This window comes from Myotis brandtii, unplaced genomic scaffold (genome assembly GCF_000412655.1).
Source record: "Myotis brandtii unplaced genomic scaffold, ASM41265v1 scaffold82, whole genome shotgun sequence".
NCBI classification, from domain to species: domain Eukaryota; kingdom Metazoa; phylum Chordata; class Mammalia; order Chiroptera; family Vespertilionidae; genus Myotis; species Myotis brandtii.
Window position 1 is genome coordinate 8383035 of NW_005371324.1, and position 17904 is coordinate 8400938.

General features: G+C 35.8%; 1 protein-coding gene across 2 annotated transcripts in view; it reads left to right on the forward strand.

The window, feature by feature from the left end:
* Positions 1 to 17904, forward strand: part of PTPRQ (protein tyrosine phosphatase, receptor type, Q) — a 219873-nt gene that overhangs the window by 121374 nt on the left and 80595 nt on the right. For both annotated transcript variants that reach the window (XM_014531678.1, XM_005884154.2), the window contains exon 27: positions 13924 to 14045. In XM_014531678.1, coding sequence (XP_014387164.1) covers positions 13924 to 14045 — 122 coding nt within the window. The remainder of the gene's footprint in view (positions 1 to 13923; positions 14046 to 17904) is intronic.

A 17904-nucleotide genomic window follows, 5' to 3' on the forward strand; every position in this document is an offset into this window, starting at 1 on the left:
TTTTGCTCTTGGCATTTTAATTATGATGTGTCTTGGTGTGGTCCTCTTTGGATTCCTTTTGTTTGGGGTTCACTGCGCTTCCTGGACTTGTAAGTCTATTTCTTTCACCAGGTAGGGGAAGTTTTCTATCATTATTTATTCCAATAGGATTTCAATATCTTGCTCTCTCTCTTCTTCTGGCACTCCCATAGTTCGGATATTGGTATGCTTGAAGTTGTCCCAGAGGCTCCTTACACTATCTTCATATTTTTGAATTCTTTTTTCTTTTTGCTTTTCTGGTTGGGTGTTTTTTGCTCTGAACTGGAGTTCAGAGCAGTCGGGAGCTTGTGCCTCCCTCCCGATTGAAAAAGACAACCGCGTTCTCAATTGCCAGCCCTTTCCGCGTGCGCCTCCGTACCTCTGCACTTTACTTCCGCACCTCCTCTGAGTCTCAATGTGCTTTTCTCTTTCCTTCTAGTTGTAGAATTTCCACTCAGCCAGCCTTCCTGTGGTTCTGGATGATGTCCGTTTTGTCTTTTAGTTGTATTTTTGAAGTTGTTGTGTGAGGCAGCAATTTCACGTGTTTACCTATGCCGCCATCTTGGTTTCTCCAACACATTTACTTTTATCTTAATTGAATACCAAAGGGAAATTTATTTCTGTCATTAGCGTTTTCTCAGACTTTCAGAGTTGTGTCATAGAGTCTTATATTACAACTAGAGGTCCAGTGCATGGATTCGTGCACTGGTGGGGGGCGTGGCCTGTGGGTATCGACACGCTGTGGAAGCACACTGAGCACCAGGGGTCAGCTCCTGCATTGAGCATCTGCCCCCTGGTGGTCAGTGTTGAGGTGCTGCAGGGCCTGCAGGCGTCTGGAGGAGGCGGCAGGGAGGGAGGAGGAGCCTGGGGCGAGGAGGCAACAATCATAGCCCAGGTTACTTCCCATCGAGCTGGGCTTCGCAGCAGGAGCAGCCGCTCCGTGCACTGTGGTAGCGCACTGACCACCAAGGGGCAGCTCCTGCATTGAGCGTTTGCTCCCCAGTGGTCCGTGCGTGTCATAGTGACTGGTCGACCGGTCGTTCTGGTCATTCTGCTGTTCAGTCACTGGGCTTTTATATTTATATACAAAACATTACTGCTTTTTCTTGTGGTCTATCATTAGGCTATAGCAATTGATATCAAGAATGCTTTTTCTATGCCTACATTTTCCTTTCATATCTGGAGGATATGAAACCAGTCTTTACATTCTTTTCAGTGACTTTAGTCTCTCTCTCTCTCCATCTTTCCTTCCCTCCTCCCCTCCCTCCTAGACAGATCTGTCTTCCAAAAGCTTTTTAGTGTATGCTTTTCACCTGAACAAAGTTCTGACACAAAGAAGTACCCAGGGTCTGACTCACAGCTTGAGATGGGGAAAAGGGAAAAATCCAGAGAAGAAACACAGAATAATCTCTCAAAATTGTTCTGCCATCTACACATATTTCAGGACTTCTGCATTCAAGTAAACACTCTTTAAATGTTTTTCCAGAGAAGTCACTAAGGGTAGGTAAAGATTGCTGTTGCAACTTTAGTTTAATATTAAAAAAAAACAACTAACTTTTTACCCTTGTTTAGATATTAACCATAATTAAGTAAATGTTTCTATTTCTTATCAAGAACACTATCTACATATAATTATGATGGCTTCCATACAAAACAAATAAATTGTAAATCAAATTCTGCTTTGAGTGTCTGCCCCCTGGTCAGTGCACATCATAACGACCGGTTTTTCCACCATTCGGTCGATTTGCATATTAGCCTTTTATTATATAGGATGAGAAGATAAAATTATGAAAGTGAACAACTCATCTGAATAATAGAAAAGACAAAACAACAATACAAGTTGGTATAAAATTACTATTTCAGATATGTGCATTTTATTCTAATAGCACCAAATTGTGTCCAAGCTCTTAGCAAAATAGAACATGTTATCAAAACTGGAACTTCTGGATAAGGAGAGAACAATTGATGGCTAGTTTGAAATCAAATTATTCACTTTGAATAACTCAAATAAAGGACAACCTAATGAGGTTGATAAATATTATTTTAAAATGTTCTGAAATGGCTTGTAAAATTAGAAAATATGTTGTATTTACTCTCTCTGAGCTAGTAAAGAAGAAAATTCAAATTAAAGATCCAGGGAGCAGAATTGGATTGCAAGCTGAGGATTAAATTGGGTTACTTGCTGAATCTGAATCTACCACTGTACACTAGAGTGAACAAAGAAAACAGTATTCGGCCAACACAAGCTAACATTTCTTTCTCCCACATACTCTGATCTAGATCATTGAAGCCAAATTGCTATTCTCCTTAAGTCATCTGTGTAATAGCCATAACTCTCTACTTCATGCCGAGTGCATATAGATACAAACAAGCATGGAAATTAAAAATGGCAGAAATATTTAACTTGCAACATTAAAATCTTGGAGATCATTTTACTAATCTATTATTTTTTTATTACCCCTATACTCAAAAGCAATTTGAGTTGAGTAGAGGGAGGAATATAGACTGGAAAGCTGCTAAGTATCTCTGTGGTGCACAATAGGTACTTAAAATGTTGAGAAAATGTATAACTTTAAAAGAATATGGGTGTGAAATTAGAATGGAATGAATTGAGACTCTTCATAATGTGCATCTCCTATGGACCACCAGGACTGGAAGACAGCAAGAAAGGAAAATTCCTGGGGTAGCACTTAGGTTGTGAAAACCACAGGATACCGTACTCATGAGGAATTTTAACTACCCAAACATCTGTTAGGTTAAAAAAAAATTCAACAAAACATGCCTCATCAAAGAAGTTTCCAAGGAATGCAACTTTATGATCTAAAAAGAAGAAAAACCAAATAGAGGGCAAAGTATGGCATAGCATTTTTTAAAATAAGCAATTGTTAATGAGTTATTCAATTAATGTGATGAATGCTGTCACAACAGAAGTAGATATTTTCTATAAAGAAGCAATTATATGATGGTTAGCCATAAATAAATAAGAAGACATAGTCTAAGACATAGAGAAGCCTATTTGATTCTGTTCATTTTTATAATAGACTTTATCCTGCTGCTACTAGAGGAAATGAATATAATTTATTCTACACATGAGGAAATTAGTTAGATGCTGTGGAAAGTCTTCTTGGTTAATTTTCTGAGACTCCCAAGTGTGTAATTCAAGACATGTCCTGACTAGTAGCCCAGTTAGTTAGAGCATCATCGTGATGTGCCAAGGTTGAGGGTTGGATCTCCCCCAGTCAGGGTACCTACAAGAGTCAACCAATGAATGCATAAATAAGTGGAATGACAAATTGATGTTTCTCTCTCTCTCTCTCTCTCTCTCTCTCAAGTCAATTTTTAAAAAAGACAATATCTCTCTCTTCTACACTTGTACATTAAAGTTACTAGTACAACTACTTAGGTTTCCACAGACTTCTCAGACCCCATATTACCATCGCCCCTCCCCCACTATAAACCTTTTCCTGTCTCAGTGCATTGTACATTATTCATCTAACTGTTGAAGTGAGCAATCTAGGAATAATTTTTAATTCTTTCTAGCAATCCTCACCACCAAGTCCATATCTGAGTCCTATTGAATTTACTTACTGAATACTTCTCAAATTTATTTTTTCTGTTAAGGGTCTCTAAATCCAGACCTTTAAAATGCATATCCTATATTATTGCAAACGATTTCTAAATGATCTTTCTGTTCCCATTTTATCTATCTCCGTCTGAACTCAGTTTTTGAATACACCTATATGACATGTTATTCCTCTGCTTAAAAGCTTTGATAGTTTTATACTTTCTTGTGTAAAAATCATACTTTTTAGTATGCTACACAATGCCCTCCTTTATGACTTTGCTTATATTCCCTATATATGCCTTGTTTTTTCTTCTTTGTGCTTTAGAATCTTTGATTTTTTTTCTTACTGTCCTTCTTTGGGAGAGCAGCCTTTTCTATAAATTCCTCTCTGTATTCCATCTCCCAAAACTCGCTCCTGAAATACTGATCATGTTGTGTCATAATTGTTTATTTCTCTCTCTCTTCTGTGGAACTCTGAGCTCCTTAAAGGCAGAAGTGACCACGTGATCATGTCTTATATATGTTTCTACCATCTAGACCTACTCAATATTACAGACTAAATTATATGGCAGTTGGATTTGAAGAAGGCATTTGACTTTAATGTGAAAGTATTTAAATGTCAAAATTCTCCATTTGAAAAATTGTTCATACTAAATTTTCATCATTTTTCCCCTCTAACTTATCTATCAAATACTTGCATAGTTATTGCAAAAATTAAAATTTTCTATATTTGACATGTTCAACTTCCTTTATTTCACAAAATGAGTATATAATATATATTTAATTTTTTTATTTTCCCTTTTCATTAACGTAAGTATGAATTACTGCATATAGAAATGAAATAAGCATGTAGTAAATAGAGAAAGATTTTAAGCAATATGTGAAAATAATAAATGCCTCCTTTAAATGGGTTGCGATATTCATTGTATTATTTAAATTATTAACTGAGATAATAAACTCTTAATGAATTTGTATAGCAAGCTGCATCATATAGGTTGATAGTCTATGAAGAAAACAAAGAAGAACAATGTCTAAATTTGGGCTGCTAAGTATGATTACAAAGAGAAGCTATTTGGATAAAATCATAATTTATAGAACATAATACTAAGCACATAAAATTAAAGTTTTAATAAATCATTCAACTATACATTTAATTCAAAAGAGCTATTGCCAGGTTATTAAATGAGTTTTTCAGAATTTAAATAAAAAAAATTTTGAAAGGCTATTACATAAGCACATAGAATGTGTTTTTTCAGTAAAATCACTAAAAATCAAAGGAGATTATAAGGATTATCACTATATTATATTTTAAAATTAATATTATAGAAAACCTGGTTAACCCAACAAAAAAGAAAAAAACTTTCTCCCTTTAGAGCTAGCTGCATTTTATCATTTTTAAAAAAGGAATTCTTTCACTTTCTCATCTCAAACTTCAAATCTCATGTTGAATTGAATTTATTTTTAGTCTTCTGAGAATCTTCTTTCTCTTGGTTTAGAGAGAAGTGTGAAGTAGGCTTAAATCTTTGTGCTTTTGGTCATTGACCTCAGTTCAGGTCTGCCTCAGTACCAGCCTTGGGTCTACAAAAATTCAGCTTCATTTTCTCCTACATTTACTAAGGAAGTGGGGAGAATTCTGATTTGACTATGCAAAACTCCCAATTCTGTAAAGACCATAGGATTACTATGTCTGGTGGTTTAGGGTACTTTCTGATTGGGCCCAATAACTGAATTGAGAGCCCTTGGCTGGATGGTTAAAAACAATAACAATAGCCATGCTTATTAAGTGCTTGCTAGATGCTGGTACTATTTATTCTAAGAACTTTACACACTTTGATTCATTCATGAGCCTCATTCATTTCTAGGGAAGAGCCTGAGATCTTAGAACGTGACTAGAACTTGGGCAAAGCCTTATGGTGGTATGAAAGTAATAAGAGGTGGAGGGGTGCTAAGTAGGATTACAAAGAGGAGATAGTCAAGTGAAATCATAATGCAAAGGAAATAATAGTAAGCATATAAAATTAAACTAATAAAGCATTCGACTCCAAATTTAATGTCAATAAAGCATTTTTGTCAGGTTGTTAAGCAAGTTTTCTAGAATATCAATAAAATATTTTGAAATCAAATTTGTATAAGCAAATGGAATATCTTTTTCAGCAAAAGCACTAAAAACTAATCAGTAAAGGAAATTTTAAGGATTATCACTATGTGATATTATTAGCTTTGGCAAGTGGGACTAAGAAAGACCTGGAGATATTATACAAGTTCTAGTAAGTAACCCAAACTTCCCATTCCTAAACAAATTGGATGGGATTTTCCCTAACACACATGACATTAATCTACACTTTTGGTTTCTTTTCTCTTTTTTATTTTACCCTTAATTCATTGCACCTGCATACAATGAATGGGTGGACAAAATAGCAACATTTACTCTGGCCCTAACACTCCATATGTGATGGCCTTATCTGAATTATTTCAGGTTGTTCCTACACAGAGCTTCCAGGTGTAGCTAATAATGTTTTCCTATGTTCTTATGAAGCATGTTAATCTGTTATCACTCTAGGAACTTTGTGAATGGGAGGGAGTGATGAGAGGGAGAAAACTCTTTTAGTTTATCCAGAATTAAAATAAATGAAAGGTGGGAGGAGACAAATCTGTGGCGTGTCTGTTGGCCGGATGCATGTTCCCATGTTTATCACCAGCTGCCAAGCCCTCCACCACTACTTCCCTAGCCTTCAGAGAGCAGTCATTTAATCCCCCTCTCCAGCCTTTTTATAAGAGTTGTAATCACCGGTCATTTGATCTGAAGAGCAATGCCACTACTTTTTCAAATGGTATGTTGACATTGTAGGGCATTGGTTATTACACCAAAGGCATTAGAATCATCAGGGGGGCTTGTTAAAACACAGTGCTGGAGCCTCCCCAGGGCTTCTGATTCAGTAAGTCTAGGGTATGGCCTCAGAATTTGCTTTTCTAATAACTTCCTAGGTGTTGCTGCTGGACTGGAGGTCACTTTTGATAACCATTGTTGTAGAAAGTTGTTTTGTAAACTTGATGCAATTCAAAAAATGATGTTATCTGATTCTAATAATAATGGTACTAACATTGGAAAGTGTTCAGTCTTACCTGGCATAGCTAGTATTGGAAGTGGCGGGGTTTTGTTGTTGTTGTTTTTTATTTGGTGGTGGTGTTTTTTTCACCTTAAGCCAGTCAGAAATGAGTTGGAAAACTACTAATTAAGCATCAAAGAAGAAAGTCATACAATGAAGTCTAATGCTGGGATGTTCACAAATCATCCTCAGGACTTATCAAATAGACTAATTGTCAGATTCTTAGGCTTGTAGTATTTGCTCTTTGTGATACCATCTTGCAGTTGGGAAATGTAACTATAAAACTAAATTAAAGTCTTGTAAAGCAGTAGGAGATATTTGATACAACAGTAGTCTCCTCTATGGGGCAGTGAAATCACTGGGCTCTAGGGAAACATCCAACACCAGGGAAGGTCAGTTGACTAAAACAGTGTTTAATCAGTGGGATATGTCCTAAGATGCTCTTGGCCTGCATACAGATGGTCAATCTACTTGCTGAACTTCTTCAGGGTCCTTGATGCCCTGAATTATATAAGACACAAGAAATACATCCTAACTACCCAGCACATCTTTAGTCCTGAGAGACTTCTACAACTCAAAGCAAATTCTTCCAGGTGAATCAAAGCCAACTCACAGTTTTAGAGGTCACTAACATTTGTATAGTTGAGCAACAATTGAGTCCATGTAGTGGTGACCATAATTAGGAATCTGGTGGTCCAGTGTACCAAATTCTGAGACTAAAATACCTTGAAGGGTAGCCCTTTAAGTAAGCTTTAAACTGAACTTGAATAAATGTGCAGACGATTTAAATCATTTGTGCACAGAGCTCAAGATTTTCTGTCCTTCAAGTGGCTGTCAGATCACTTATTTATTTGTATTTATTCTTGTAGGAAAGTCATTCTAGCATGGTGCACTAAAAACCATAGAGTATTTTCGACAACATTTTTCATCATTAAATTAAATTTACAGGGATCTGCAGAAGGTAAAGTTACTAATAAGTCTTTGAATGTGCTTATTCTGAAAGTGTAGTATTAGACACACCAAAATTTGATGGTCCTTAATCAAAGTGGCACAGACTTGGGGGCATTCAGACTTTTATATGGACTAGGCAAAATGATGGTCTATCCAGACTCACCTTTCAGCTAACACACTTAGCATGAGGACACAGATGGATGGGAAAGATGACCCTGACCCACATAAGACCCACATTCCTGTGCAAGGATAGAAGCATGATAATCAGGAAATGATGGTTGTTAGTTACAGAAAATGCATTATTGTGAAAACCAGGGTGAAAGTGCTTATGAGAGGAAGTGATTGGATTATGGGGAATGAGAGAATAAGGATAGATCATTCTTACTGAGTAAATTGCTGTGATTTATAAGAGAAAGGGTATAGTGATATCTTGGCCCATTACTGACTAGATTCATTTCACAAACAATCCTAAATCAGAATGTGACAGTTTATGGGGAGACAAACAAAGTCTCCCAAGGATGCTTATATGTTACGAAGCTTTTAAACTGGCATATTTTAACTCTCTTACCTTTATTGCCATCAGCTTCTTTTATTTGGATTGTTGATATTCATAACTGTAATTTTATATTCCCATTATTTGAATCTAGTACTAATTTACTATACACTGTGATAAAAGAGATGATACTGGAATTATGTTATTATGTATTTTGGAATGTTGATAAATTCCAAGAGAAAATTACCTAAAAGAAACTTGAAATTTTATATACTTATAAGTACACTGTAATATTTAAATAATTTTAAAATAATTAGATACTACTGTATAATAGACTTGAGCATATGGTGTTCTAAATATTTCTCTCAAATTATCTATGAATTAATCAAATGATCATTTTCATTGCAATATACCGATGAAATATATATTATATGCAAATAACATATTCATATATCAGTTCAGTTGTGTATGTGTTTGCCTTTGTTTTTTAGTTCAGATTTAAGAGTTCTTATTCCATCATATTCTAATCCTTCAAGTATACAAATTGTATAATAGATTTGAAGAGAAAGTTTTCACAAAGGATTCAACAAAGGAAACACTTTTGTAACAAAATAGGCAATTTCATTGAATTTACTGAACATGCAAATGTTTAATGTGATTGTTTCTTAAAAAGAAAGAAAGAAAGAAAGAAACTGGGAACAAGTTCAAGAATTGGCATTAAAGTACATCTCAGCAAGGAGCTAAATACTTTGCCTTTTCATAATGATGGATTACTGTATAGACTTTAAAATATTTAGTACTATTAGCGGTTACTATGGGCCATGAATTATTTTGAATGTTAGTTTTCTCTCTGCTTTGCACGGGTAGCAGACACTCCCTGATGAGGGCTTTGATTGCTAGTATTTAAGGAATGATTACAGGCTTGACATTTTACTATGAACGATTAGAAGTTGAATAAGGCATCATACTGCTTTCTGAGCTGGTCTATAGACATATTTGCAAAATTAGTCAAAGTTTTCCTTGGAAAATGGTTTTGAATCTCTCTTTAGTTGAAACCCAAAAGATCCAGATTATGGAGCAGAGAAGATATGGACATATTTCCCTGGAAATATTCCCAACCACAAGCTACCATCAACATAGTCACAGAAAAGTCTTGTCAACTTTCTTAGCCACAGAAAATTCTCACTAAACTGTTTGTGATGTCTGGGCAACAATATTGTACAACCTTGTTTGCCTGTTAGAATGAGTTAGGTTTAAAAGTGTAGTCCTGACAGCCATTGAATTGGTATACTCTATCGAGGTACATGAATCAGATAGATTCTAGACATAGTCTGCCCTCTTTTGATCTAATTTATTTTGACCCATCTTTCTGATATGAGTTAGATACCAACATTTACAGAGGCCCCTTCTGGTTCTTTCAAAGACCTAAGCAGTGGCATCAAAGGCCCTACATGACTTGGCCCCCATTTTGTTTCCAGCTCTTGTTTGACTTACATAACTCCAGACTCACCGGAGACCTTGTTATTCACGGAACATACCAGGCATATTCCTGTCTCAGAGCCTTTGCACGATCCACTTTCCTCCCTGTGACACTATTGCTCCCTTACCTCCTTCAAGTCTTTGTTTAAATGTCATCTGCATGGAGAGGCATACCCTGACCACCATATTTAATGTAGTAACTTCCATTACCACCCCATTCCCAGTATCCTGCTTCATTGTTTGCCATAGTACATATCACTTCTTAACGTGGTATATTTTTACTTATATATTGATTCAAATTTTTATACTATCCTTAGATGTTATTTGTCTCCTTCCACTAACATAGAGGTCTCATGCTTCCCATCTCTTTGCTTCTCATCTCTGTCTCAGCACCTCAAAAGTGACTAGCATATAGTATATGTTCACTAAACACTTGTGGAGTGAAGAAGAGCCATTAAATATTAGAAGCTCTATATGATAGGTCCACACCTACCTTGATCACTTACTTCCATGGGCTTTGTGTTTTTTTTAGTGCTGGGAATATAGATGGTGCTCAATAAATACCTGTTGGTTGGATGAATACATAAATTTCATCTAAAAGCCAACAGAACATTTGGGTATAAATAAAGAGAAGGGAAGCAAAAAATATTTTCCTGTCTAATACCACTTGAAATGTGTGGTCTGTCAGAAAATTGCTTCTCTCACCATGGTTCTTATAGAGCTAGGAGGCAGGTTTTGCTAAAACATTAATAATCAAGGGGGCTAATAAACTGATACTTTGGTTGTAGCTCATTCTCTTTTACAGAGTCAAATACAGAAGATAGACCATTGAAATCCACCAAAAATTTTATATTCTTCAAATTAGGTTTCCCCATGAGGAGACTAATGTAATAATTCTCAGTAATGTTATACTTGATCCTGAAGCCCGTCCACTTATTTAACATTTTGAATAAAGAGATTCAGAGCTGCTGTTTGTTAAGGAGAAGGTGAGCATATTTCTATGGAATATCCAGTTTGAAAAGGAAAAGGGTTGCCACTCTTGCAAATGGAGTGCATTATTCTGTGAGGACACCCAAAAGCAATTAATTATGCTGGTGGTGGAAGAGCTCTCATTATGCTCATTTGCTATGCATAGTAACCTGAACAAATTATGCTAAAATTTGAGTCAGTTTTCATAAAGCTAGAAGTAATAAGACTGAACATGTCCAGATATGCAGATTCCATGATCTCTTCTATTATAGTCACCAGATCCAATTCTGTCATCATTATTAGCACCTCTCAGCTCATCGAATCTCTGAATCCTGGGACATCCTTTCTTCAGCCCCTCCCCTGGGTGCTTCACTGGCCATTTGGACTGGTTCTCTGAGTCAGTGTTCTGAGTATTGCCCAAAGGTCAGAAGAGATACAAGAGGCCCCGACAGGGAGTAGGAGAGCGAGCTGTGTAGGGAGGTGGATAGGATATGTTTGGCACCCCAAAGGCATTTTCCCACAGAAAGTTTGTTATACATAATTGCTAGATTCCTCTATAGCAGTGGTGTTCAACTTTTTTTTTAATCTCATGGCACACATAAACTAATTACTAAACTTCTGTGGCACACCAAAAATATATTTTTTCGCCGATATAATGAAAATATAATTTTGATTTATTCACACTGGACAGCTATTGTCTTGTTGGCTGTTGTAATTTCTTTTTTTATACAATCTAAAGTAAAATAGGTCAGTGCTCCTAACTAAATAGTTATGTACTGTATGTTTTAAAAATTCTTGCAGCACACTAGTTGAAAATCACTGCTCTATAATAACATCATTAAACTATTTGGATGCTATCACTAAAAATATTTTTATGGGTTGATTTTGCCACTGAATTCCTCATATATTATCTCTCTCAAAAATATGTTCTAAGTACCAATAATTCATTCATAGTTTGAAGATTGTCACTACTATTAACATCTTAAATACCTATCTGGTAGAATCACTTGAACTAAATATACTTCTCATATTTATACTGCCCCAATTTGTAAGGGATTATCTGAAATTAAAAAACAAACAAACACAAAAACCTTTTCCATCCTATCTCCCTAGTTTCAGTCTCATCTTTCTAATTGCCAGGTAGGCAACTCAATCTTCATGACTTTCTCAGATTCAATGAGTACAAATCCAAATTTATAATCTCCTTCTGTAGTCTTATCCCTAAGAAAAACCAGTATCTATTTCTTAATGCACTGTTGTTGTGAACTCTATCAGCATTCTCCTAGTATTAATACATGAGTTACCTTTTACTACTTCCTCTATCTCAGTTTGTGTGCACATCTAGCTTATAAGTTCTTTTTAAATGTTCTAAATAACTCTGGAATTCATATCTACCTCTCAATACTTACTGTCACTATTCTAGATTAGAGGCTCATCATATCTCACCTGGTTTTGGGGAAGTAGTCTACCTGGACTCAATGCTTCAGAGCAAGTACCTTTTTCAGAGTTGCCCGAGTTTTCTCAAAACCCCACAGTGGCTTCCCATTGTTTAAAGAATGAACTTCAAATTCCCTAACATAATAAGCAACTGCTCCTTAACTTAGTTCCCAAACTACTATTTAAAGCTTGTTCCCAACTATATTCCTCAAGGAACACTGATCTCTCTGTGACTTCTCTATTCCTTGAATTTAGACATTCTGAATCTTTTCTGTACCATGGATTCCTTTGGCCATCTGATGAAGTGCTTGGATCCCTTTCCTAGAGGAATATTTTTTAATGTATAAAATAATAAACATAAGATTACCAAAGAAAGCAATTGTACAGTGATACAATTCTGTCTGTCTGTGGACCCTGTTGTTTATGTCATTGTGGCTTTGCTTATGATCCTCTTTCCATAAAAGTGCCCCTAAACCTACTCTTCTGATTATCAAAATCCTTCTCATCTTTCAAAGTCTATTCAATTCCCATTTCCTCTGTGCAACTTTACCTTTACTTCCTGCTCCATCTGTATTCACTACTTTGCCCTTTGCCCTCTCATAGATTATTTGTATTTCTAATTACTTCTTATCTTTACTTTGCCTTTTATTATAAAACACTGTATTAAATGACAATGATGGGCCAGACACTATACTGGCCAATTTTGCATGTTTTGTCTTCATATTTCTCTTTCTCTTTTAAAACACTATAAAGTATGTATATGAGGAGGAAACTGAGATACAGAAATTTTGTTGTTTGACCAAGATCACACAACTTCCTCCTTTTATAATTATTTGAGGAAAGTAATATTTTATCTTCTTCTGTATACCTTCTCAGGATCTATAGAATAATGTTTAGTAATATTTGCTTATGTGGATTTAAAAGTGAGAAATACTGTAAAATACTTACTTCCCAAAATTTAATGTCTCTAGAATCTAATAGGGAGCATAGGAGGACAGAGATGTGTACAACTGTGTTCCTAGGTCAGAGTCTATGCCAATTAACTGGGATGAAATACTTCTTAACATTCTATAATCCCTTCTAATATCTAGTGATTTCACAAATTGAAAACCTACATCCCACATATGAAATCATATGGTTCCTAGCATTTTCTGGCTGATGGAAGATGATTTGACTTTGGGTGGTGGGCACACAATGCAATAAACAGATCATGTATCATAGAAATGTACACTTGAAACCTATATGATCTTATTAACCAGTGTCACTCAATAAATTAAATAAAAAAGAGAAAACTTATACAGGGTTTTCATTAGTCAATTCCTTAAAATATTATTTCTTGTTTTGCATTCTTGATTAAAAAACAATAATAAAAGTAGAGTAAATTAAATAATTTGTTTGTAATCATAATAAATCCAGTAAATGTTTACATTTGTAATAATAAGATCAGTTGTATAACTTATTTACTATGCTACCCGCTCAGTGAAAACAATAAAATGAGCCCAATTTACATTCATATTACAATATGTTTTGAATCTAATTACTTTGTGCTAGTTTCACTTTTCTGTAATCATATGTGTTTTATAAGTTTTCTTAAATCAACATCGTTAGGCTATCTATTTTAGAATAAAAATAAAGATTTATTTTAGCAATGCTTTCCTTTCAATATTATTTTCAGTTTAAAAACCATGTATCTATGATAATCAATTTCTAATGTGAAAGTTCTTCATGTATAGTAATTTTAAAAGAATTATATGTTTTTATTCAACAACACCTTTAGCATGCTGTGAACTATAAATTAATGCATAATTAATTCATTATGACTATCCATTTTTCATGACTTCTCTATTATTGCACTGTAGCAAATACTCAGACGTAGATGAGTAAATGGTTTTCTATTTTTGCAGCTCCAGAGGGTCCTCCTGAAAATGTGTATGTAGTAGCAACATCACCTTTTAGCATCAACATCAGCTGGAGTGAACCTGCTATCATTACTGGACCAACGTTCTATCTGATAGATGTTGAATCGGTAAGGCTTGTCTTGCCTTCTGCAAAAGGCAATGGAGAGCATGGAAATGAACAAACAAGAAAATCAAATAAAACGAAAACTCATAGACAGCAACATAAGTATGGTGGTTAGCAGAATGAAGGGGGATGGGAGAGTCATAAAGGGTTAAGGGGGTCAGATATATGGTGACAAAAGAAGATTTGACTTCAGGTGGTGGGAGCACAATGCAATATACAGATGATGTATCAAATTTGTATACTTGAAACATATATCATCTTATTAACCACTAGAGGCCCTGTACATGAATTCATGCACAAATGGGGTCCCTCCCTGCGAATCAGGGCTGTCTCACCAATCCTGATGGGGGCCAATTGGGGCTGGCTGGCCGGGGGGAGGAGGAGGTACCGCTGGAGGTTGGCTGGCCGCAGGAGGTTGGCTGTGGGAGCGCACAGAACACCAGGGGGAAGCTCCTGCATTGAGCATCTTCCCCCTGGTGGTCACTGCGCATCATAGCTACCAGCCGGTTGTCCGGCTGTCTGGTTGTAATGGTTGTTATGGTCATTTAGGCTTTTATATATATACTAGAGGCCCGGTGCATGAAAATTCATGCACTGGAAGGGGGGGGGTCCCTCAGGCCGGCCTGCTCCCTCTCACAGTCGGGAAACCCTCAGGGGTGGGAGGCGACCCAGCGATCAGGGGAAGATGACGCCCCATCACACCTTTGCTGCTGCCACTGCTGGCAGTGCAAGCCTCAGTTGGCCCTGATTACCTGAGCCTTGGGCAGCCCTGGGTGGCTGGGGGGCTGAGGGGACTAGGAGACTCTGGAGGCAGGCAGAGCTGAGGGGACTGGGCGCTGCCATCTTATTGCTGTGGGCGCCACCATCTTTGAGGGTGGGACAGTCAATTAGCATATTCCCTCCTTATTGGCTGTGGGTGCCACCATCTTTGTGATGGTGTGCAGGTCAATTAGCATATTCCCTCTTTATTATATAGGATAGATGGTTACTCCAATAAGTTTAATTAAAAAAGGGGGGAAAGGGACACAGATTTTGGAACCAAACTATTTACATTTTAATTCTAGCTCAAGTATACCTTAGGTAACTTAACCTGTGTTTCAGTATTCACATCTGTAAAATAAAGATTAATAATAGATTAATAATAGATGATATTTAGGGTACAGAAATTGTGTGAAGACTAAGCAGTTAATATGCATAAAGAACTTAAAACATTGCCTGGCATATAGTAAGTACTCAATACATGCAAAGAATAATAACATAGTTATTATTACATTGGTCCTCAGGATATACATGATGTATATAAACAGGTGGTTAAATTGGTAACACACTAGTTAAAATACAGTGAAAAAGAACTCATTGTACCAAATGAGAAGGGAGAAGGGCATTAGGAGAAATATATCCTAAATACATAATATCAGAGCTTAATATTATCTCCTCATTTGCATTACCACACCTTATCTAACAATATTTTGATGTAAATATTACTATCTTCATTCTGCATAAAGGTGAACTGAGACAGACATGATAAATAATTTCCCACATAACTGAGACTAGGCTAAGACCAGCAGACAATGGTATGATAGGATAAATGGAAAGCCATTAAATATCAATTAAAATTTTCCAAATTGAAATATGAACTCACCAAAACCACTTCGGATCAAGGATAGCAAGAATTCAAACAGATTCTAGCACTTCACAGTTTCCCTGGGATTCTTGGACTCAAGTAGTCATTTAGTTCCTTCTTCCCTTCATTAATCCAACACAAATTCTTAAGTAAATCCAACATGCCCGCATTGTTCTAGGGTTTGGATAGGTAGAAGTGAACAAGTCAGAAGTGGTCACTGTCTTTATAGAGCTTATCTGCAGTTCATTTCATGAATATATAACTATCTACATTCAAGAATCATTAGTTCCTAGACCCATGAAGAACACATTTCATTGAATTTTGCACTCCTGGTACTGCCTGAATTTTGCCAAATACTAGCCACAAGGACATACAAGTCTTCCTATATAAGACTAAAATTAAGCCAAAATTGACATCTTAAAATATATATTTATGGGCACCAATATCATCCTGGATGATTGTACTGGAAATTAATGCATTTTGTAGTCATTTTTTATTGTAATATTTACTTTTTTAAAATTAAAAAATATATTTATTGAGCAGCCTCTATTTTCCAAAACAAAGATGGAAAATAAAGTTTTGTTCTCAAGTAGCTCACACTGTAGTGGGAGACACTAGAATATAAACAGCTAATTATAAAGTGTGATATATGCAGGTTTTTTTAAAAATAAAATCTAAGTAATTAAAGCTTCTGTTAGGGGAGACATGGGATAAAGACAAGACTTCACAGAGCAGGTTAAATTTATTCTGAGACTTGAGGCATGAATAAGGGTTTACCAAATTGGAAGGGTGGAGGTGGGAGAGAAAAAGGAGAGAAGTGAACCAGCCCAGCTACTGATACTATATATACAAACTACCACACTTCATAAATAAATAACAATGTTTCATAATAATAATAGGTGATCAAATATAATATGAGCAAACAACCTTGGCACTAACTGAAGGGAAATGCTAGTCAAAAAGGTCTGAGCTATTGGTCCTGGGTAAGTGAACAAATAATGGTTAATAGTAACAAAGATAAAGTAGGTTTAGTAAAGAAAGATAATAAATCTTATATAAGCTGTATTCGAAGGCCTAGCATTCTTTTTGGATTTTATTAAAATTTATTTAAGATATAGTAGGTCACATACATGCTGTGTCATATTTTTACTTCTCGATATGTGTTATCCATTGTTTTCATGGATGGCCTTGGAATAGTTTCATTGTACCTTATAAGATCATTCCCAGTGAACTTATGATAGTGTAGACAGTTCTGGACTATTGAAACAACTGACTGTAAATCCTGTCAGCTACTTAATTGTTATGGAATCTTGAGGAATTCACCTCAACTCTATAAAATCAGAGTTCAAGTGGCCACAGTATGTAGTCAGGCAATAACATAAATGAGCAGTCAAAGGGAAGCCAACTGGATGGGGCAGTGATGCATTGGAGACCCGTAGCTCTTTACAGAAACTGACTATCATTCAGACCTAGATCATTGTTACTCAGCGTGAATATAAGCCTCGTCCTAAGGAAAATTTTAAAAGCCCGATGTTCCGATGATATTTAAATATTGACAACAAATTAAATACACTTTCTATCAGGAGGAATGGGTACCTCATCAATTGGATTTCTAGGCTAATTTCTTTTTCTGCCATTTTAGAGCAGTGGAACTTTTCCTTCCTCTGCTGTCTTGAGGTAGGAACAATCTACCTGACTTTTTTTCTATGCTGATATTATTTATCAGCCTTTTATTGTGTTTCTCATAGCAACATTAGATTAGGTTAAGGGAGGCCTTAGAAAAGACTATTTGAAGACCATATACTGAACAAAAAGCCATCTTTCAAAGTTACCAGGGAGGGTGAAGTTGAGAATGAACTTAATACTGCGAACAGTGTGTATAATTTGTTTTAGAGTTTTTCAAAATCATGTGCCTGAGAGGAGCATGCAAAATAAGATTTTAAATTTTCTGATGTTCACCTCAGGAAAAGCCCTTCCTTACTGCTAGAAACTTAGACTTTCCATCAAAGATAAACCATATTTAAATAAATCATAAACCTACATTGAGTACACCAAAAGGTATGCATTTGTGCATATTTAATAATTATGACATCCACAATTGAGTTCTTATCCAGTGTCAGCTCAGAGTTTTTCAAACTGCAATCAAGACCAGCATTTTAAAATTAATTGGAATAAAATTAGAGCAGAAAAGACCAAGTGTATTTCAAAAAGGAGTTGAATTTCTGAAAATAGTTTTTCA